The 22190-nt window shown below is 42.0% G+C and overlaps 1 protein-coding gene across 3 annotated transcripts in view; it reads left to right on the forward strand.

Moving 5' to 3' along the window:
• CUX2 (cut like homeobox 2) overlaps positions 1 to 22190 on the forward strand; it is a 384154-nt gene that overhangs the window by 298928 nt on the left and 63036 nt on the right. For all 3 annotated transcript variants that reach the window (XM_051972782.1, XM_051972780.1, XM_051972781.1), the window contains one exon: positions 17680 to 17817. In XM_051972782.1, the coding sequence (XP_051828742.1) occupies positions 17680 to 17817 (138 nt within the window). The remainder of the gene's footprint in view (positions 1 to 17679; positions 17818 to 22190) is intronic.

Raw genomic sequence — 22190 nt, forward strand, 5'->3', positions numbered from 1 at the left:
TAGCATTTATTAAGCACCTTCTATGCCCCAGGCATTGGGCAGAATTTTGAGAATCCCAAAGATAGCAGCAATGATATGACAATAACAGAGAGAATCCCCTTCTACAGGAGTTCCCTAAAGCACTGTGCTAGATACTATCAATCAGTCAGTAAGTATTTATTAAGTGCCTGCTGTGTGCCAAGCACTCTGCTAAGCACTAGGTACACAAAGACAAAAACAGAACAGTCCTTGTCCTCAAGAAGTTTATATTTTATCTTGGGAGATGCCATGGAAATCTGTCATTGTCCTTCCATTGGGTTAGGACTCTTCGTGACCTCATTTGAGTTTCCTTGGAAGAGATACTAGAGCGGTTGATTGCTTCCTTCTTCACTCATTTGACAGATGAGGAAACTGAGGCAGACAGGATGAAGTGATTTGCCCAGGATCACATAGCTAGGAAGTGTCTTAAGTCTATTTGAAATCACGAAGATTAGTCTTTTATCTCCCAACTTGGCATTCTATCCAATATGGCATCATCTAGCTACCATATATATAAACAGAGCTATACAAAAAATAAAGATAAGGTGATTTGGTTGGTTGATGGGAGAAGGAGCTAAGGGAAGCTCTGTTAGCTGAGATCAGGAAAGACTTTATTCTCTGGTTTGGCACTACCTCCCCAGACAGCTCAGCCCACTGTTGGCTAGCTCTGATGTCAGGAAGTGTTTCCTTATGACATGAGGAGCCAGGGTTGCCACATGGGATCAGACAAGAACATTCATCTTCCTTATGTCAGTTCAGCCAAGCCACAGATTCTTCTTGTTATCCATATCAGAGCCCAGCAGGGAGAGAATTTGCTATCATGCAAAGAGCTGAGTTCAAATCCTGATTTTGCTTTTTTCTATCTGGATGATTTCCAGCAAAGTCATTCTCTTTTCAGGGATCTTCCTGTTGGAAGATAGGATTCCATCTCTGAAATCCTTTCCACCTCTAAATCTGGGGTGTACAATTCCATCCAATTTGACAAATATTTATTAAGCCCCTATTGTATGCAAAGCAAAAGGAATTATGGAGAACTGGATAAAAGACTTGGAATTAGGAAAATGTAAGTTCAGGTGCAAATTCTAATACCTGCTGGTTTTGTGACCCACAGCAAAGCACTTAAATTCTTAGCACCCAAAGCAACTGTAAAAATTTTAAATATACATGTGTTCCCAGTTTTCATCTGTAGAGGAAATCCCTTTTACAAGTAAAAATCCAAGTCAAAATAATAATGATTAGTAATAACAATAATGATAATGTACTAGGCATTGAGTAAGAGATAGAGACCAGACCTGTGATTTTATTAATATGTAAAACTCCTTATACCAATGTAAGATGGTAATTTTTTACTATTTCTTTTTCCTATTTTACTGTAATTTACTATATTATTTATTATATTAAAAAATTTCTAGGAGCAATACAGAAAGAAAATTGAAATAGATCCCCATAGGATACATATTGACTTAGAAAATCATAAATTAGCATTATCTATGTCGTTCTATGGACAAATAGGTAGGCAGTGGATAAGACATCTAAGTGGCACCATAGTGCACAGAGCACTGGACCTAGAGTCAGGAACACGCAACTTCTGAGTACAAATCTGGCCCCAGATACTTACTAGGCATATAATCCTGGGCTAGTCGCTTTACCCTGTTTGCTTCAATTTTTTTATCTGTAAAATGAGCTGGAGAAGGAAATTGCAAACTACTCCAGAATCTCTGCCAAGAAACCCCCAATGGGGTCAAGAAGAAGTCACTTATATCCTCTGTGCCTCAGTTTCCTCAATTATAAAATGAACTGGAGACAGAAATGTCAAATCACTCTGGTATCTCTGTCAAGAAAATCCCAAATGAGATCTCAAAGGGTCAAACACAAATCGAACAACTAACAACAATAACAGTAATTGTTAACAACAGTAACAGTAACAACAAAAACAGTAACAATAACAAAACAGTAATTTTTTTGGTTTTATATTGGAATTCCAGACCCTAGCCCAACACCTGGCATATAATAGGTGCCTAATAATTGCTTTATTGTATGTTGAATGAGTGACTATGTTATAGTGGGTAATGTTAAGAATTAGACTGGGTTCAAATCTCACCTCAGACCCTCTCCAGTTATAGTCTTGTCATTTCAACACTCTCTTCAGTTAAATGGGACATTTGGAATCAAGAGCCTCAAAGATCTGTTCCAGCTCCAAATCTAAGATCCCATGGAGGAATGAGAGCCACTTCTCTGGCTTCAAAGCCCTGGTCATTCAATTACTCACAAAGGCAACCTAATATTAATAATAACCAAAATGTCAATGTCATGGTAATGTCATATTCAGTTTGTCTTCATGACATTATAGAGTTTTCTTGGCAAAGATGCTGGACTGGTTTGCTATTTCCTTCTCCAGTTCATTTTACAGATGAGGAAACTGAGGCAAACAAAATTAAGTGACTTGATCAGAATCATTCAGCCAGTAAGTATCTGACGTGGGATTTGAACTCAGAAAGTTCCTGATTTCAGAACCAACATTTTGCACTATGGCGCCCCCTAGCTGTCATATCCACCACACCATCTAGCTGCTCCCACAAAGCTGTTACATATACTGTATGGCATCTGAGTCTTGTTGATCCATGAGATCAACACTCTCAGTATAGTTATCTTCAGAAGTGGAGTCTTTTTTTTAATTACAGCTTTTTATTTTCAAAACATATGCAAGAATAATTTTTCTTTTTTTTAATTAAAGCTTTTTATTTTCAAACATATGCATGGATAACTTTTCAACACTGACCCTTACAAAACCTTCTGTTCCAAATTCCCCCCCCCTTCTCCCCACCTTCTCCCCTGGCAAGTAATCTAATAGATGATAAACAAGTGCAATTCTTCTATACATGTGGTGGATAGAGCACTGGCCCTGGAGTCCCAGTCAGCCTCACATACTTACTCACTTTATAACCCTGAACAAACCACTTAAACATCCATCTGCCTCAGTTTCTTTATCTGTAAAATGGGGATAATAGCAGCACCTACTTCCCAGGGATGTCATGACGATCAAATGAGATCATATTTGCAAAGCATTTTGTAAACCTCAAAGCGGTATATAAATGCTGGCTAGTACATATATAATATATTCTATGTTATATATATTATTCCTACTTCTGGCTGTGTGACCTGAGATACATAATGAACTCTGTAAAAATAACCGGACTATCTTCTATAATACTTATCTCAAAGGGTTTGTAGAATCATAGACCCGGAGCCAATCCATTCACTTTATAGATAGGGAAACTGAGATCCTGAAGGATTGAAGTAGCTTCCCAGAGTTACACAGCTAGGAGCACCAGAATACAGATTTATAGCTGGAAGAAACCTTAGAGGCCATTGAGTTGAACCCCCCTCGTTTTATAGATAGAGAAACTGAAAAGTAAAATGACTTGCCCAAAATCACATACCTAGTGAGTGTCTTCTAAGGCTCAGATGACATTACACATGTAAAGCCTTTGGCAAACCTTACAATGCCATAGAAATGTCAACTTATCAACTCTTCCATCATGTTCCTCTGGCTTTATAAGACCTAACTTCTTGAACTGTGGTTCATGACCCCTTATGGGATCTCATGATTGAATATGGAAGGAGTGAAATTATGATTAATCATCAATAAATGTTTGATTTGTAGTTTATATACTAGTCCATATACTAGTTTAAATGCTAGTTTATATATTGTATACCCAGGGTCATGTAAAACTTTCTCAGGCAAAAAGAGGTCACAAGTGGATAAAGTTTAAGAAGCCCTGCTATAAGGCATGTAATGTAAGAATTATTACTCCCATTTTCCAGATGAGGAAACTGAAGCAGAAAGCACTTCAAGTGGCTTATCCAGGATCACATGGCTAGTAAGTGTCTGAAGCTGGATTTGAACTCAGGACATATTTGATCATTTGATCAGGGTGAAAACAATGAGGAAAGGAAGAGCTTCCCCACAGGGGATGATCGATAACTGAGCTTTAAAGAAAGCTCAGGATTTTAAGAAGCAGAACCTTTTCCAGGAATCCCAGAAAACTTATGCGAAGACAGCAGAAAGAAAGGGAACATTTGAAAAAACCAGCAAACTAGCCAGTCTGAGCTGGGAATGATAAACAATAATCCCACAAAGGTAGGCAAGAGTCAATTCATACAGGATTTTCAAGTCTCTGTATGGTCCTACAAGCAATAGGGAGCTATTGAGGATTCTGGATCAAGCTGTATTTATTGAGCCATTGGCCCTGAGCTAAGTACTATTGGAGAAAAGAAAGAAGGACGGAAGAAAGTCACAGTCTCCCCAGGGCTATCATTACTTCTATATTTGCTAAAGAACCGACTCTAGATATTATAAAACCTACCTTTGGTTGCTGTTATTGTTTTTCCTCTCTCGCTTTCAATTTACGTTCATAGGAACGGCAACTGACATTTAGCTGATGCCTTAAATAACACTCCTGGACCAAATAGTTGGGAACACCTTTGATTCACCAGCACGCCTGTTCCATACATTTTAAAGCTGCATAATATGACAGATCCTCTCATCTGTTCCTCTAAATAATTCTTTCCTGCCCCCCTCCCTTGAAAGAAACTCCTGGAAAAGAAATTCAGAACGGGTAGCAGAGGGCTCTGTGGACTTAACCCCAGAGAGGATTGGGGGAAGAAATTAGTTTGCAAGCTCGCTGAAAAATCTAGGAACTCAGCAATATGCTGGGGGGGAGGGGGAGAGAGAATAAATAACGGAAGCTATCCTGGGAAGTAAATTATAATCATCACTGTGTACATTTTAGAGCAGAGACTTAAAACAGCTCGCAGCCTAACTCTTTGTGTGTTCGGAAATAATGAGAATTCTCTAGGAATGGACCTGCCTTTCTGAATGGAAACTGCCTCTCCATGGAGGCCCATTGGAATGGGTTAGAATGTAAAGAAGGGTACAAGTGAGCTTGACTCCCATAAGGCCCCTCACTGTTAATATTAAGTAAGATTTCGGGGTATTGAGTTACCCCATCACCGTTGAGTCCGATGTGGACAGGCCCTAAGATTCTCCCGAGGGAGATGGCAGAATCTCTTCAATTGGATTTGATTGAACCTGCAATTATTAAGTGACTGCGGTGTGCTGGGAACTTATTATTTGAACGGTCTGTTTTTTTTTCCCTTTTGGATCTGCTTTTTCTTGTACAACATGACAAAAATCGAAAATACGTTTAAAAGAATTGGACATATCTAACCTATACCAGATTGCTTGCCGTCTTGGGGAAGGGGAGGTAAGGGAGGGAGGGAGAAAAATTTAGAACGCAGAGTTTTACAAAACTATGTGTTGAAAACTATATAAGTATTTGGGAAAATAAAATACTATTAGAAAATAAATAAATGAGAAGAAAAAGAAAAAGAAAAACAATGGTTTAGGGTATAGAGAGCCAGTCTTGAGGATGAGAATAAGACTAGCTAGGATATAAAGTAAGCACTTTACAAATGTGATCTCATTTGATCCTTACTAGACAAGTAGGTTACTCTTATTATAATTATAATTTGGGAGAGGGTTTTCTTGGCAATATTGTGGAGTGGTCTGCCTTTTTTTTTCTAATTCATTTTACAGATGGGGAAACTGAGGTAGAATTCAAATGATTTACCCAGAATCAAAATTAAATATCCCAGGCTCAGGCCTTCCTGACTCCCAGTTGAGTACTCTATTCACTGGGCTACCTTAAGTTTAAATTCTGCCTCTGATACTTGTAGGCCGTAAGACCCTGGACCTGTCAGTGTGTCCCAAACAACTCTCTAAGACTTTAGCCAAGTCATAAACTATGTGCCAGCCTCCTTTGGTTGAGCAGATCTCTCACACTGAGATTTCCCTGCAGGTCTGAATCCATTTTTAAATATGTCCCAGACACTAGAGTTACAAAGACAAATGATACAGCCCCAGCCCCCAGAGAGCTTACAGTCAACCTGTGGGATATAATGTGTCCACACAAGTAAGTACAGAGTAATTCTTGGGAGAGTGCAGAAACAGAGGGGCAGAAAGGAAGGAAGGGCTCCTGGAGGAGGTGCCCCTTGGGCTAAGCCCAGAGGAGGGCTGAGGGTGCCAGGAGGGCTGGGGAGGGAGCCATGCCAGCTGCAATAATAGCTGGCATTTCTGGAGCTCTTTAAGGCATGCAAGGTGCTGAATCTTTGCACCAGTCCTGGAAGGTTCAGTCATTTTTCAATCATGGCTGACTCTCCATGACCCATTTGGGGTTTTCTTGGCAGAGATTCTGGAGAAGTTGGCCATTTCCTTCTCCAGCTCATTGTACATATAAGGAAACTGAGGCAAACAGGGTTAAGTGACTACTTCTTGATCCCATTTGGAGTTTTCTTAGCAAAGAGGGTTAAATGGCTTGCTTGGAGTCCCACAGTAAGTGTCTAAGACTGACTTTGAACTCAGATCCTCCTGACTTCAGACCCATTACTATATTCACTCAACCACCAAACCGCCCAATACTAGAAGGCAAATCCTATTATCAGCCCCATTTTTCAGATGAGGCAACTGAGGCAGGATGAAATGACTTTCTCAGAGTCACACAGCTGGTAAGCACCTAAAGCCAATTTTGAGCTCAGGTGGTCCTGACTTTACGTGCATTGCTCTATCCACTGAACCATCACGATGCCCAATCTTAGGAGGGAGGTCCTATTATTAGTCCCATTTTTCAGATGAGGTTACCGAGAGTGAGAGTGGTGCTGTGCCTTGCCTTGCCTAGGGTCTGCAGTGAGATTCAAAGTCACATCTTGTATCTCCAAGGCCACGCCTCTATTCCTAGGACTTGTTAATCTTTTGGGTGTTGTGAATCCCTTTGACAATCTGGGAAATATACCCTCTGGACCCCTGCTCAGAATCATGGCTTTTAAAGCATACAATAAAATACATGGAAAAATACAAAGGAAACCAATTAGATTGAAATCCAGTCAATATAATATAATATAATATAAATTCACAGACAGCTCCCCACCAGGATCAGGATTTCCACTCTCCTCACTGAAACACCTCTCCTAGATACTTTGGGATAAAGGACAGAAACAGAGATGAAATACTGTGTACAAGAACAGCCGGAATGTGAAATAACTAACTGAAGATCACTCGGTGCATTTATTTAGCACCTATTATGTACCAAACACTGTGTTAAGCCTTGAGTAAGCACTTGAATATACAAGGAAAGCCCTCCTTCCCAAAAAAAAGTCCCTTCCCTCAAGTCAAGGAGCTTACAGTATAATGGAAGGAGGGTTAACAGGCAAACAGCTCTGTACAAACAGAACATTGTAGATGAGATAAGTGGAAAGAGAAAGGAAGAGGCATTTATATAGCGCTTACTATGCACCAAGCACTTTACAAATAGTCTCTTGTTTGATCCTCACAACAACCCTGCTCTTATTGTCTCATCTACCTGAGAAAACAACCAATTTTTGAGTTTTCATTGGCAAAATAAGTGCTTTGTAGGCAAACCCTTCTACGTGCTGAGAATGGCTGATTCCATCTTTCCACATTATAAGACTTGGAAAAATGAGCCACAAGAAGAACTCGAAGATTTGGGCTCACTTGGCCTTTTTCTGTTTGGGATTTTTTATAAACAATAATATAAGATGGTTTTCAGTCACGTCATACTCTTCATGACCCCATTTGGGATTTTCTTGGCAGACTAGATTGGTTTGCCATTTCCTTCTCCAATTCATTTTACAGATAAGGAAACTGAGGCAAACAGGATTAAGTGACTTATCCAAGATCACATACCTAAGAAGTATCTAAGCAAGGATCTTACATCCTAAAGGGAGAGAAAACAAGGACATGTCTAAGTAGATACAAATTCTTTTTTTTTATTGCTTTTTTATTTGCATTACTGTTTTTTTTTTATTTATTTAATAATAACTTTGTATTGACAGAATCCATGCCAGGATAATTTTCAGCATTATCCCTTGCAATCACTTATGTTTCGTTTTTTCCCCTCCCTCCCTCCTCCTCCCCCCCAAGATGGCAAGCAGTCCTATATATGTTAAATATGTAGCAGTATATCCTAGATACAATACATATTTGCAGAACCGAGCAGTTTTCCCGCTGCACAGGGAGAGTTGAATTCAGAAGGTAAAAATAACTCGGGAAGAAAATCAAAAATCAAATAGTTCACATTCATTTCCCAGTGTTCCTTCTTTGGGTGTAGCTGTTTCTGTCCATCATTTATCCAATGAAACTCAGTTAAGTCTCTTTGTCAGAGAAATCCACTTCCATCAGAATACATCCTCATACAATATCGTTGTCGAAGTGTATAATGATCTCCTGGTTCTGCTCATCTCACTTAGCATCAGTCCATGTAGGTCTCTCCAAGCCTCTCTGTATTCATCCTGCTGGTCATTCCTTACAGAGCAATAATATTCCATAACATTCATATACCACAATTTACCCAGCCATTCTCCAATTGATGGGCATCCATTCATTTTCCAGTTTCTAGCCAAGTAGATACAAATTCAGTCCCTTCATCAATAAACATTTATTAAGCACCTTCTGTATACCAGGAATTATAGACCTGGAGATACAAAAGGAGGTAAAAGATAGTGCCTGTCCTCAAGGAGCTTCCAATCTAATGGGGAGACAACATGTAAACAAATAGATACAAATCAAGTTATATACAGGATAAAAAGGAAATCAATCAATAAATGTTTATTAAACACCTACTAAGCACCAGGGACAACCAAAGAGGCAAAGCATAGTACCTCCCCTCAAGGAGCTTCCCATCTAAAGGAGGAGACAGCCTGCAAATAAATATATGCAAAACAAGGTATATTCCGGATAAATAGGAAATCATTAACAGAGGGAAGGCACTGGAATTAAGAGAGGTTGAGGAAGTCTTGCAGAAAGTGGGATTTTAATTAGGAAGCCAGAGATGTCAGTAGGTGGATATGAGGAGAGAGAGCATTCCAGGCATGGGGTGGCCAGAGAGCATATCCTGAGCTGAGAGATGGAGAGTCTTATTTGTGGGCCAGCGGGAAGCCAGAGACCTTGGACCTGAGTATGTGTTGGGGAGTAAGGTGCGAGAAGTCTAGAAAGGTGTGCAGGGGCTGGTTATGAAGGGCTTTCAACTCCAAGGAAAGCACAAAGCTGTTCAATATATATGTGTGGAAGGACACTGGAGATAAGGATATGCTTCATGCAGGAGTATATTTGAACTGAGTGAAGGAGGAGAAGGTTTCTTCAGTGTGCTTAGCACAGTGTCTAGCATATGGTAGGTACTTCTTAAATGTTTATTGTTGGATTCTTTCACTCTGAGAGGCATATAGTAGGTACTTACTAAATGTTTATTGTTAGATTCCTTCACTTTTGAGAAGCATATTGTAGATATTTATTGTATTCCTTTATTCCTGTAGAGGCAAACAGTAGGCACTTATTAAATATTTGTTGTATTCTTTCACTCTGAAAGGCATATAGTAGGCACTTCTTAAGTGTTTATTGTTGGATTCCTTCACTCTTGAGAGGCATATAGTAGGTACTTCTTAAGTGTTTATTGCTGGATCCCTTCATTCTTGAAAGACACATAGTAGGCACTTACTAAATGTTTATTGTTGAATCCCTTCATTCCTGAGAGGCATATAGTGATCATTTACTAAATGTTTATTGTATTTCTTTATTCCTAGGGAAGCATACAGTAGGCACTTACTAAATGTTGATTGTTGGATACGTTCACTCCTGCAGAGATGATATGAACATCTGCCCTGTTTTCTACTGCTCAGGTCTTCAGAGACCACAGGCAGCATGTTCTCCTAGGTGGCAGGTTGGAGATGCGAGGAAGGGGACATCCTCTCTTGAAGGGGCTGTCTGGACCAACCTCTCAGAGGCAAACACCTCCCCTAATGGGGAGGCTAATGGGGATGAGGTTGTGCAGAGGCTCATCTCAAGAAAGGGCACTTTGGGAGGACAGGTTGCCCAACCCCTGGGCCACTTCCCCAGAAGTTCCCATGATGCCCCAAGGGGGATCAGGTTTACTTGTCATAGACAGACCCTCCAGATATTCAAGGCAGGAAAACATCTTCAGCCTTATTTCCTTGCAAAGTCTCTGACAAAGACCATCCCCCCATCCAGTAGTCCAGCTGAGAAATCCTTAGGTTCTGATGCCTCCAACAAATGACTGATTTTAGGGAAATCATCCCCATCTAAAAAGCAATATAGTATTAAGAATAGAGAGCTAGCATTGGAGTTGGGATGACTTGCGTTTGAATCCCACTGGCTGCATGAATTTCAGTCACTTAATCCCTCAATATCCCAAGTACTCTCTAAAACTCCATGTTGAAACAAAGGTGCTGATCTGCATCAGTGAAGGTATAATGCCAAAGAAACTGAGGCAAAATAGAGATTAGAGAGTTTTTAATATTTTATTTATTGGAGAGTTTAATTAATTGGCTGGATTAGCCTTGCATCTCAAATGTGAGACTCCAGAGATTCTTTATAGGACTTTTGTGATAAAGGAGAACAAAGACAGAAGGCGGGGAGGCAGAGTGAGCCCTGGACATTCTGATAAATTGGGAAATCCTGAAGCCATGATGTCTAAAATAGAAAATCTTGCCCTTATCTGAGATTAAACATTTACAGTTATATCAGTCCTAATAGTCAGGGGAGGAGGGGAGGGGGTGAAGAGGGAGAGGGGAGGGCTTGCAACCAGGGGGACTGAGGCAGAACAATTCAGGGAAATTGAGGTAGAACAATCAAAGGAAACTGTGGCATAACAAAGGGAGTTTCCTTACCTGGGAGTTCCCTCTTGATAATTAAATCACAGAGTCACACTCTGATTCTTTTCTATTAATCCTCATCATTGGTAGGTTTCATATATGTGCCTTCAGCTCCTTCCCTGAGACTCTGCCTGAATCAAATCCTGCCCCAGTCACTGTTAGAGTCTTTTAAATGGGTCATCCCAGTGCAAGTAGGAGGTTGAACTTGAGCAGTCCAGAAGTAATTTCTGTGACCAGAGACCACCTCATGGGTGCGACCCTGGTCATATTGAGATAGCTTCATAACAGGAGATGTCTCCTTCTCTGATTGGCCATGTGTGTGATCTCACAGACCCTTCTTAAGTCTGGCTAGTTCAATTGATAGAGCATAAGACTTAATCTCAGGGTTGTGGGTTTGAGCCCCACATTGGGTGCCACATGTAAAGGGCAGAATACTTAACCCTGGGCAGTCACTTCATTTGCGAATGCCCTAGAGTTACTCTGCAGCTCTTTACATTGCCAGTCTCTCCTAATTTAAGGGCTTCAGAGAATTCTCTGGCCACTGACTAGTAACCTGGCTTACCTCTTCTGAGGTCTTCAGAGGTCTCTGGCTATGATTTTGTAAACCATAGTTTAATAACCAATAGCGTGCTTAAGAACAGTCATGTGCAAACTTAACATCTTTTATTATACTTGCTCACATATTGCCCTGACCTGTTAGCTCCCAAGTGAACACCAGATCTGCAATAGACCTACGTGTTTACTAGCAAGCTCCTTACCTCTTAGCTATCCATCCACTTGGCTCTCCAGGACAAACAGACTGGACTCTTGCTGCACTGGGCTTAAGAAGGGTCTGTGAGGTCACACACACAGCCAATCAGAGAGGGAGATGTCTCCCGTTACGAAGCTATATCAATATGACCAGCATCCTACCCATGAGGCAGTCTCTGGTCACAGAAATCACTTCTGGGCCACTCAAGTTCAACCCCCTGTTTGCACTGGACTGACCCACTTAAAAGACCCTAACAGTCACCATGCTCAGCTTGCCTTGGCAGCTCAGGATACTTGTTCCAGTCCCTCCCAGCTCTGACATTCTCTATTTTAAGGCTGTTACATTCCCTGTTTTAAGACTCCTCCCAGCCCTGACATTACCTGTTTTAGGTCCCTCCCAGTTCTGACATCCCCTGTTCTAAGCCCCCTCTCAGCTCTGACATCCCCTGTTCTAAGGCTCTCCCAGTCCTGTCTCTACCACTATATAGTCAGACTCTCCCAGTTTTGTCATTTGTGGCCCAGTTCTTTACTGCCATCCCTGAATCCTTCCTTGTGATTCATCCACAAGTTACTTCCTGAACCTGAAGCCCTACAAATTGCCTTGAACTTTTCTTCTTCCAAGTGAATGGTCAGGCAGGACCACAGGCTGCTTCTGGGTCCCAAATCCTTTTAAAAGGCATTTTGGTCTCTTTTACCAAAGTCAGAAGCACAGAATCCCTGAAGTTACCTAGCACAGCCCACTCCTGTCTCCAGCTTCCAACCACGTCTCTAACAGCAACTATCCAAGATCTGCTCCAATAATGGAGGGAGCTCACCATCCCTACCCTCCACTATGGAACATATCTCATCCCTAAGGAGCCTTTCCCACCATCAGGAACAGTGGTGTAGACAGTTCACTGGACCTGCAGTCAGGACCTGCTTGGCTCTGCCCTTTTCAAGCCATGAAACTTCTTCCTGTTATGGGCCTCCACTTCTTCATCTGTTAAATGGAGGCAATAACAGGTCGTTGGGGACAAAAAAAAGTTTGTAAACCAGAAGCATTTCAGAAAGACCCCAGCATCATTTAAGATTTATCCATAAGAGACCACATCCAGCCTTCTCGTTCTACAGGTAAAGAAATAGATCCAGAGACATTTAGTCAGTCAAGAAATCAACACACATTTGCGTAAGCACCTACTATGCGCCAGGCATTTTGCTAAGCACTGGGGAAGGTTTAAACCAGGAAGGTTTAAAAAAAAAAAAAAAAACAGTCGCTGCTTTCTAGAAGCTCAAGAAGCAAGACAACATGCAAGCAAGTCAAGATAGAGACAGGATAAATTGGAGATTTAGTGACTTGTTATATAGTCCCAGACCACCCAGCTCACTTGTAAAAATCAGAGCTTAATGGGTGTAAAGCACTTTGCAATCTTTCGCATGCTAGAAAAAATGTAAGTTATTTTTGCTCTACGAAGGTCATTTCATTATTCTTATTATTGTTATATTAACATGTTATTGTTATTCACCTATGGATTTCCCTTGCCAGGATGTGCAGAGTCAAGGCAGATGAAGCGTCCACTTCCCCTCGTCCACCAAGCCTATAATTTCGTCAGGGCAGCCTATTGGCTTTGTCAAACCCAATCTGTATTTTATGAACTGGCTTTGATAATCGCTCGTTATATTGTTTCCCTTCTAATTGTTTGCCCATCAATTGCCTTCTTATTTGTCCTAATATTTTACCCAGGATTGAAATGAAGCTAACTGGCCAGTAATTTTATGGGTCTCCCTCTTTAAAGATCAGCACAGCCTTATTTCCGAAAAGCTTTCCTGTGTCATCCTGGGAGGGAGATACGGAACTTCCCTGCCCACACTCCTAGCTGCCCAGGAAGACTTCAGAAGGCTTCTAGAAGGGAGAGGGAATAAACAGGCTTCTCAGAACAGCTGGGCTGAGGCACTTGGGCAAATCCAAGATGGCATACCAGGTCTCAAGAACTGAGTTCAAATCCCAGCCCTGAAATTTGTGTGATCTTGGTTAAGTCAGGCAGGCAGTAAAATTTTGTTAAGTGCCTACTATGTTTCAGGCACTGTGGCAAGCATTGGATATGCCAAAAAAGGGGGGGTGGCAAAAAGGCAATCCCTGCCCTGAAGGAGTTTATAATTTAATCTAGAGCTATAGGATTTGCCGACCTTCTATAGGACCTTAAATAAGTCACTTAAATTCAGACAAAGTTTATTTGTAGTCATAAATGCAAAAGTCCTGGTCACTCTCTGTTCTGGCCAGAACACATGTGCAGTAGTCTGTTCAGTCCTGGGCACTGTATTTTAGGAAGGACATTGATAAGTTTTTTTTAAATAACTTTATATTAACAGAACCCATGCCAGGGTAATTTTTTACAACATTATCCCTTGCACTCGCTTCTGTTCCGATTTTTCCCTTCCCTCTCTCCATCCCCTGCCCCAGATAGCAAGCAGAAGGACATTGATAAGTGTTAAGCTATCCAGAGAAGAGCAGCCAACGTGGTCAAACAATTATTAAGCACTTATTATGTGCCAGGCACTGTGCTGAGCACTTTATGATCATTATCTCATATGATCCTTAAAATAAACCTGGGAGATAGGTACTATTATTATTCCCATTTTACAGATGGGGAGTCTCAGGCAAATTTAGGCCTTGCCCAGGGCCATACAGATAAGTGTCTGAATCTAGATTTGAACTCGTGCCTCTGAGCTCCATGCTTACTTCTCTGCCAGCATATGATGAAATAACCCTTGGCCATCATCTCAGGTGTCCCATTAATGATAACTTTGGTCCTGTGACAGCTTTACTTTTCTCATCTGTAAAAATCAGAGTTTGACTAATTTGAGAGTCCACCAATTACTCCATCTAAAAAGCTAGGGTGAGTCGGCCACTTACTGGGATCCTCTTAGTTTGGACATACCCAGAGAGCCTTGGGTGGTGGTTGGATCTTATTTCATCCCCTTGAATTCTTGCTGAATCTGTCCCCCAAGCACTGGGCTAAGCATAAAGAGGTACAGACAAAGGTCAAAGACAGCCCCTGACCTCAGACTTGATGGCTTTAGAGTTCAAAGGAACCTTTGAGTTGCCATATAGTCCAACATATTCATTTTGTAGATGAAGAAATTAAGTCACTGGAGAAATGAAACTATTTGCCAAAGGTCCCAATTTGAACCTAATCAAGAAGCATTTATTGTGCACCTACTGTATACCAAGCGCTAAGCTGGTCGCCCTGTGAGCTCCCTAGTTCTCAAAAAGCCATCCGAGTGACTTCCTGGAGAGCGCTTCTCCCGAGGCCTTGGGATTGAGAAGGAGAGGATGAATAGATGCACAGATTCCCCACCATAAACATAAAAACATTGTAAAGCCTTATCAAATCTCCACTTAACATCCTGGTCTCCGTGCCCCGAGCCGACCCACCCTCGGCAGCCCCACTTAGGAGCCCCGTGATGACAGAGGTTCCAGGATTGAACGGGGAAGGAATCACAGTGACCCAAACAATTATACCGTTCAAGCACAATGCAGCATCAATACTGTAATTCACATACCGTGAATGGATGCCATCCTTCATTACGATCTCATGTAATTATCCTGCATTGATACTTGTACAGGCTGGGTGCTGGGCTGGGCTCTTTCCCCTTGCCACGACAGAGCTGGGTTTTTCCTCTCCAGTCATCCTGGAATCGGGGCAGGGCCCTCCACGGTCCCCCACAAGCCGGGCCTGGGACCCGAGCACCCCGAGCCGCTCTCGTGTTGGTACGACTTCCCTGACCCCGGACCCTTCTTGGCAATTTTTTTTGAGAAACCCAACACAATAGGCAGCATTTTCTTGAACTTATTAAAAAATCCAGACTTGTAAATTAATTTGTTCGGTGTTGTACAATGGCGGTGCAGATGGACTCATTAGCATGCACACAACAAATAATTATAGATGAATTTTTAGCTGGCCTGCCTAATGGGCTTGCTGGGTTAATTATGTCAATGTATAATTACATCAGCCGTGGGAGACATAATGGTACACCCTGCTGAGCAGACACTAGCTAATGATGGTGTAATGCTGACAGAGGAAAGACAGACTGTTTGAATGCACCTGCTTACCTCGGCATAAACTGCTATTGTCTCCTTCTTCCTTTGCCTAAATAAACAGGCATTATTAGGAGGAGGTGGTGGTGGGGATGGTGGAGGAGGCGGAGGGAAGAGATGGGCTTGTGGAGGCCAAGGGGCAGCCAAGGAGCTCTCTCCCAGTGGTTCTCTGGGAAGAAGCTGGGGGGACCCCAGATTCTCAACAGGAGCAAGGTGAAGATGCTACTCTGGGGTTAATGCATGGCTCTGAAATGCCCACTTGGGATAAGAAATGGGGGGTGAGAAATGGAAATGAAGCAGCGTGGGATGGGGGGAAAAAAGGAAATTGAATCGGGAGCACTGGGGCTGGCCGTGAGCTCTCTAAAGGAGGCGCTTCCCCTCTCTGGGGGCATGTCACTGTCAAGGACATGAGGGGTCGGAGGGGCGGACGTTGCTAGCTCTGCCATTCAATACTCTCAGGCCTCTATCACCTTTTTGGCTCCAGAGTTCCTCTCAGCTCTGGCTTTTTTTGATCTAAGGTCTCCTAATCCTGTATTCTAAGTACTCTTCCATCCCTGCTGTACTATGGACTACGGCTCTTCCCAGGTCAGACGTTCCATATTCTAGACTCCGCCCAGCTCTGACATTCCATGTTCTAAGGTCCTTCTAGCTCTGAAACTTGTCCCCAGAGGGCTGACTAGCTTCATTTCCCCTGCAGGATTCTAAGGATCCTTCTGAGATGTTGAGAAGAAGGGTATTTCTACTGCTAATGGTTCAAGTCTCCATTTCTGTGTATTTTCACCAGTATCAACTGTCGATCGCAGTTAGTATCTCTCCTATATCATTGATTGACCCAGTGGTTAGCACTCCAGTATTACTTAATCAATTAATATCAATTACCTTTTATAAAAGGGCAATTTATTGAGAAGCTATAGCAAGAACAAAAGTACAAACTCATCCCTCCAAACCCAGAAGGGAGTGAGACACCCCTTTTCTTAATGCCTCAGCCTTTGGGGGAAATGAGATCAGGTTTAAAGTGGTTACCATGAAGCGTTCACCCCACGGAGCTCATTTTGGAACTTCATCTAACAGCATCTTGTTGCTGGGCCTTGGCTGTTACTGCTACTGTTACTGAGCTGGGGTTTTTTCCTTGGGGTTTCATTTAGGCCTGGATAGGAAGAGTACGGCCATTGGCGTTCTCCCCACCCAGAAGCTTATAGCAATTTTTTTATTTACTCACCACCATGAAAAAGAGAGACCGGCGTACTTTTGTACATACACTCATTTCTGGCTCAGGAGCCAATCAACAGGCTCCTCTTCAATGGACAATAAGCAGCCAGGAAGGAGTTACAAAAATTTATGCTTGCTCTCTATTACATATACTTAGAAAAAGTTCACCAAGCATCCATGTGAAGGACTGCATCATCAAAGCATTCTGTTCTCTCACTAAAGGACCAGGCTTTTACTGACCAGTTTCCCATCCATCACATAGGTAGTCCTTTCTAGTTTAAAAAGTTCTTTCTTCACAAGAACGCTGGATCTGTAAGATAATAATACTCTTAATACAGTTAACAATGAATAATAGGATTAAACACTATTATTTGACAACTCTGTAATTTAATAGTAATATTTTAAAACCATTGTTTAATAGATTGATTAATAAGATTAATTAGTGGATATCATTAAATATCATTATTTAGTAAATTTTTAAGCTAATAATAATAATAGTACAACTATAGATTGCTTTAAGATATACATAGTACTTTTCTCACAACGATGCTGTGAGGTTGTAGCACAAATTTTGTTGACCCCATTTTACAGAGGAGAAAGGTGAGATTTTGAAAGTCTCTTGAGTGAGACTCACCAAGATCACAGTGTTGCGGGGCAGAATTCATACCCTGATATCCAGACTCCTACGTCCAGTACTCCTAAAACAACAGGCTGCCACTCATAGACAGAGGCTTATTGTTCCCATATTAGAAATTGGAGAAATTGAGATCCGACCTCAATTCCTGTGCTTTCCTCACTAAGCTAGGCTGGCTGCCTCCCACGATGGAGTTAATGGTAAGGTGTGGGAAATGGGCAGGTCACTCACCAGCTTGCTTTCTCCCTAGACCCCGTGCCTGTGTTTGAGGCAGCAAGAAGCTTAGAAGATAGATTGCAGCAGCTACAGGCTTTTGACCCCACCAGCCAACCCCTGAAAGATCTCCACGTCCAGTGGAAGAAGCATCCAGAGATTCTCAAGACCAAAGGTACCTACACTTTCCTCTTTAAAGATTCCCTGAAGAAAACAATCTGGAGGGTTAGTGGATTGTAAGCTCAATACGGGCCCCCAGTATTGGGAACCCAAAGTAGCACAATCTTGGGCTACATTGGAGGGCAATTGCCTGATCAGCATCAGATCTCATTGCGGGGTATTATGTTCAGATCCGAACATCACTGTTTAAGCAAAACATTGAGAAAAGAAAAAATATCCAAAGGAGAAGCAGGGTGGTGAAGGACACATGAAGGACATGTGTCCATGTCGTATGGGATGTTAACTTGGGAAGAGAAGACTCGGGGGGACAAGACAGTTAGTCTCAAGTATATGAAGGGCTGTCATCTGAAGAGAGATTAGACTTACTCTGTCGCAAGGAAGCACCAGTGGCAATGAATAGACATTGCAAAAGAGTCCAATTTGAATTGAAAGTCAGGAAAAAAGGGAATGGACTGCCCTGAAAGATGGTGGATCTTTGAGCAGAGGCTGGATGATCTTGGTCAAGTCTACTATAATGGAGCTAGATGCCTTTTGTGTATGGATTGGACTAACAGACAGCTAATGAGGTCCCTCCCATCTCCCTCCTGTGATTCCATTTTTTCTGTATTTCCCCAGTTCCCCAATCTCCAGGGAATTGCTTCTAAGCTAAAGAGACACATTTTTCAGTAGTGGAAAGGCTGAAAGGATAGAGAGTTTAATTTCAAGAAGCATTTATTAAGCACTTACTATGCCCTAGGTGCTGTGTGTCTGTAGTCTGATATAATTAAAAAGAGTGAAATGGTCCCTGTGGTCAGCCCCCTAAGGAGCTGACCGGAGCAGAGCAGGGACACGCTTGTATACAATCACCTCATCAACATTTATTAAGTACCCACTATGCGTAATGTACTGGGGATAGAGCGATAAAAATGAAACTGTCCCTATCATCAAGAAGCTTACATTCCATTGGGAGAAACAGATCGAGACTCTCTAATAGATCTCCATTCTTATGTCTTTGGTTGTTGTCATTTCGGTCCTCTCTCCACGATCCCATTGGGGTTTTCTTGGCAGAGGTACTGGAGTGATATGTCATTTCCTTCTCCAGCTCATTAGACAAATAGGAAACTGAGGCAAACAGGAGTAAATGACTTGTCCAAAGTCACACAGCTAGGCATTCTGAGGCCGGATTTAAGCTCAGATCTTCCAGGGGGCAGCTCGATGTTTCTGTAGTGGATAGAGCACAGTCCTGGAGTCAGAAGGACCTGATTTCAAATGCAGCTTCAAACACTTAACACTTATTAGCTGTGTGACTTTGGGCAAGTCATTTACTCCCATTGCCTTGCAAACACAGATCAAAATAAACAAACAAAAATGAATAAATAAACTCAGATCTTCCAGGCTCTGGACCCAGCATACTCTGTCCGTGCAGGAGCTACCTCGCTGCCCCATTCCTATGTCTAAGTGGCCTCAAAAGTGAGATCAGAAATACTAACCCTCCAAGGAGCCCTGATTTCACTACTGTGGGTATTTCTTGCATTATTTTAGCTCCTAACTCCTTTATATTACTAAAGGAGTAGATGGTCTGTCTCTAGGAGCTTCTGTGTCCAAAAAGTCATCCCTCTATGACTGGCGGAGCCTTTTTCAGACTCTACATCGTAAGATTTTCTTCCTAGAGCTGATAAGGACCTGGGTGATTAGAGAGTCCAAACTGTTTGATTTACAGTTGGAGAAATAAGCCCACAGAGGTTCAATAATCATAAGATCTGGATCTGGAGCTTAGAGGTCAATTCCATCATTTATCAGATGAGTAAACTGAGGCTAGGAAAAGGGAAGTTACTTTACCAACAATCACATAAAGAAGAGGCAGCAAACCCAGAATCTGAACCTAACTCATTGGACTATAGAGCTTGTCTCCCATGTACATGAAGCTCTTCCTTCTTTTATGAGACCTGACCAACCTTGCAGAAAGAGCAGATTGCCATCCTCTCCCTAAGTCAAGGATTCTTAACTTTGGCCGCATCATGGAAGCCTTTGGCGATCTAGTGAAGCTCTTGGGATTCCTTCCCAGAATTAATGTTTTTTTTAATAAATAAATAAATAAATAACAAAGAAACCAATCACAATCGACATCCAGTTTGCAAAATCTTTTTAAAAACAAGTTCCTACTCTAAGTCTCCCCGCTGGTGAGCTCTTCAATGCCCACGGCTCTGGATGTTCTTCAGGATAAGTCTCTAGTTGACATATTCAGTCTTTTCAGCTTCAAGAGACCAGAGTAGCCATTGAGTCAGACCTGTACCCCGGAAGGAACTCCACTAGCATATACCCCACCAAGTGTTCAGCCATCTGGAAGAAGGGCGGGAAAAAGAACCCATTATTTCCCATGCTACTTGCAAAGTGTCATTTAAATTTTTTTGGAATTAAGAAAAAATACAAAATGAATATAAAAGAACAAAAATTCTAGAATTTTAGAGATTCAAGAGAAAACTATTATTAATATAACTTCTACTACCAGTAGTTAACAAATGAGGTCTTTTAATAAATAGAAACTTTAAGCTTTGCAATGCACTTTACGGTTACGTGTTACTCATTCAAGTCTCACAAATCTTGAAATCAGATCGTAAGGGCTTAAAAAGAGAGAGAAGAGAAAGTAGATGCATTTATTATATACTGACCTTTTCAAGGGATTTAGCTACAGAAGTTAGGAAAAATATAAAATGATAGTGGGGATGATAAGTAAGATACAATAGAGAATCCAAAATAACTATAAACTTCTAGTCATCTATATGATTAAAAGGTTTTTATTGACATTAAGGTAAGAAATATTTAGAGTAGGGGGAAATTTAGGGAAGCAGGTAATGAGTGATTTTGCCTTGTTGAATTTGGGGGGTGGGGATTAGAAGTGTTCTTTAGCAATTGGTGAAATGAAACTAATTAATATTTGATAGAGAAGGAATATCAAAGAGAGAATACAGCAAGTGAGGAACGACTCTCATCGTTGGGAAGTTTTTTTCTGATGTCAACATAGCTCTGAAGTTGATGGAGACTTAGTTGGCCCCTTTCCCATTTCCACCCACTGTTCCCCCCCGCTCGCTGCTCCCAGCTCTGACCTTTGGGACCAAGCAGATCTTCCACTAGCCAAGCTTTTGAAAGCCCAGGATTCCCCACAAGCCACTATCAGACCCTGGGAGGGATTAAGTCCCTGAATCAACACAGAGCATTTCCCCTTTCAAAGCACTGCCCTTTGACCCCCCTCAGTCTTTGTGAGGGAGGCAGGGGAGGGATCTTCCCCCTCCACAGACATATGTTGAATGTCTGCCTTGTATGGGAGAGGCCGGGGGGGGGGGAGGAACATGGAAGGATATGGCCCGTTCTTCATTCCCTGAAGGGGAATAGGGCAGGGGGTGTAGGACAGATCCAGGAAGCAGGTAAATGACAGCAAAAGGTACTAAATGGGTGAGTGCCACAGAGGATTCTGGGAACAGGAGAAATTAATGACTTCTCAAGGAAAGCTCCCTGGAAGAAGCAGAATTTCTATCCACATCTTGCACTCTAGGAAAGGGCAGGATCTTCTCAAGAGGTAGAGGCATGGAGTGGAAAGAGAGCTGGATCCTGAGCCAGAAGATATAAGTGAGATCTGTGTCTCAGTTTCCTCATCTGTTAAATGGGAATATTTGTGTATGCACTGCCTCTCTTACAGAGCTGTTATGACAATAACCCTTCTCAATTCCAGTGCCTTCCCCCTTTTAATTATTTCCTATTTATCTTATACATGGTTTGCTTTGTATATTTCTATTTGCATGCTGTCTCTCCCCTTAAATTGTAAGCTTCTTGAGGACAGGAACTGTCTTTTTCTGCTTTTTTTTTTTTATCGTCAGGGCTTAGCACAGCACCTAATAAATGTTTATTGATTCATCCTAACTAAAAATTTTTTACATAGCACCCACTATGTGTCAGGCAGTGTGCTCAGATCTTTGCATATATTTATCTCATTTATTTCTCACAGCAACCCTGGGAGGTTGGTGCTGTTACAATCCCCACTTTACAGGTGGGGAAATTGAGGCAAGCAGTGGTTAAGGGACTTGCCCAGGATCACCCAGCTGAGTGTCTGGGTCTGGATTGGAATTCAAGTTTCCTGACTCCCAGGCTCGCAGGGCTCTGTGTTCCGGGGCGTCCCCGGCTGTGTCACAATGGACAGCTTGCTGGTCTTGGAATCACGGGCTCAGATGCCATTGGCTCCAACCCCCTTCTTTTTAGATGTGAAGAAACCGAACCCCAGAGAGAGATCATAGGATCGATCACAGGTGTAGAGCTGAAAGGAACCTTGGAGGCCATTGAATCCAACTCGTTTTACAGATGTGGAAGTCGAGGCCCACGGAGGTGAAGGGACTTGGC

This window comes from Antechinus flavipes, chromosome 1 (assembly GCF_016432865.1).
Source record: "Antechinus flavipes isolate AdamAnt ecotype Samford, QLD, Australia chromosome 1, AdamAnt_v2, whole genome shotgun sequence".
NCBI classification, from domain to species: domain Eukaryota; kingdom Metazoa; phylum Chordata; class Mammalia; order Dasyuromorphia; family Dasyuridae; genus Antechinus; species Antechinus flavipes.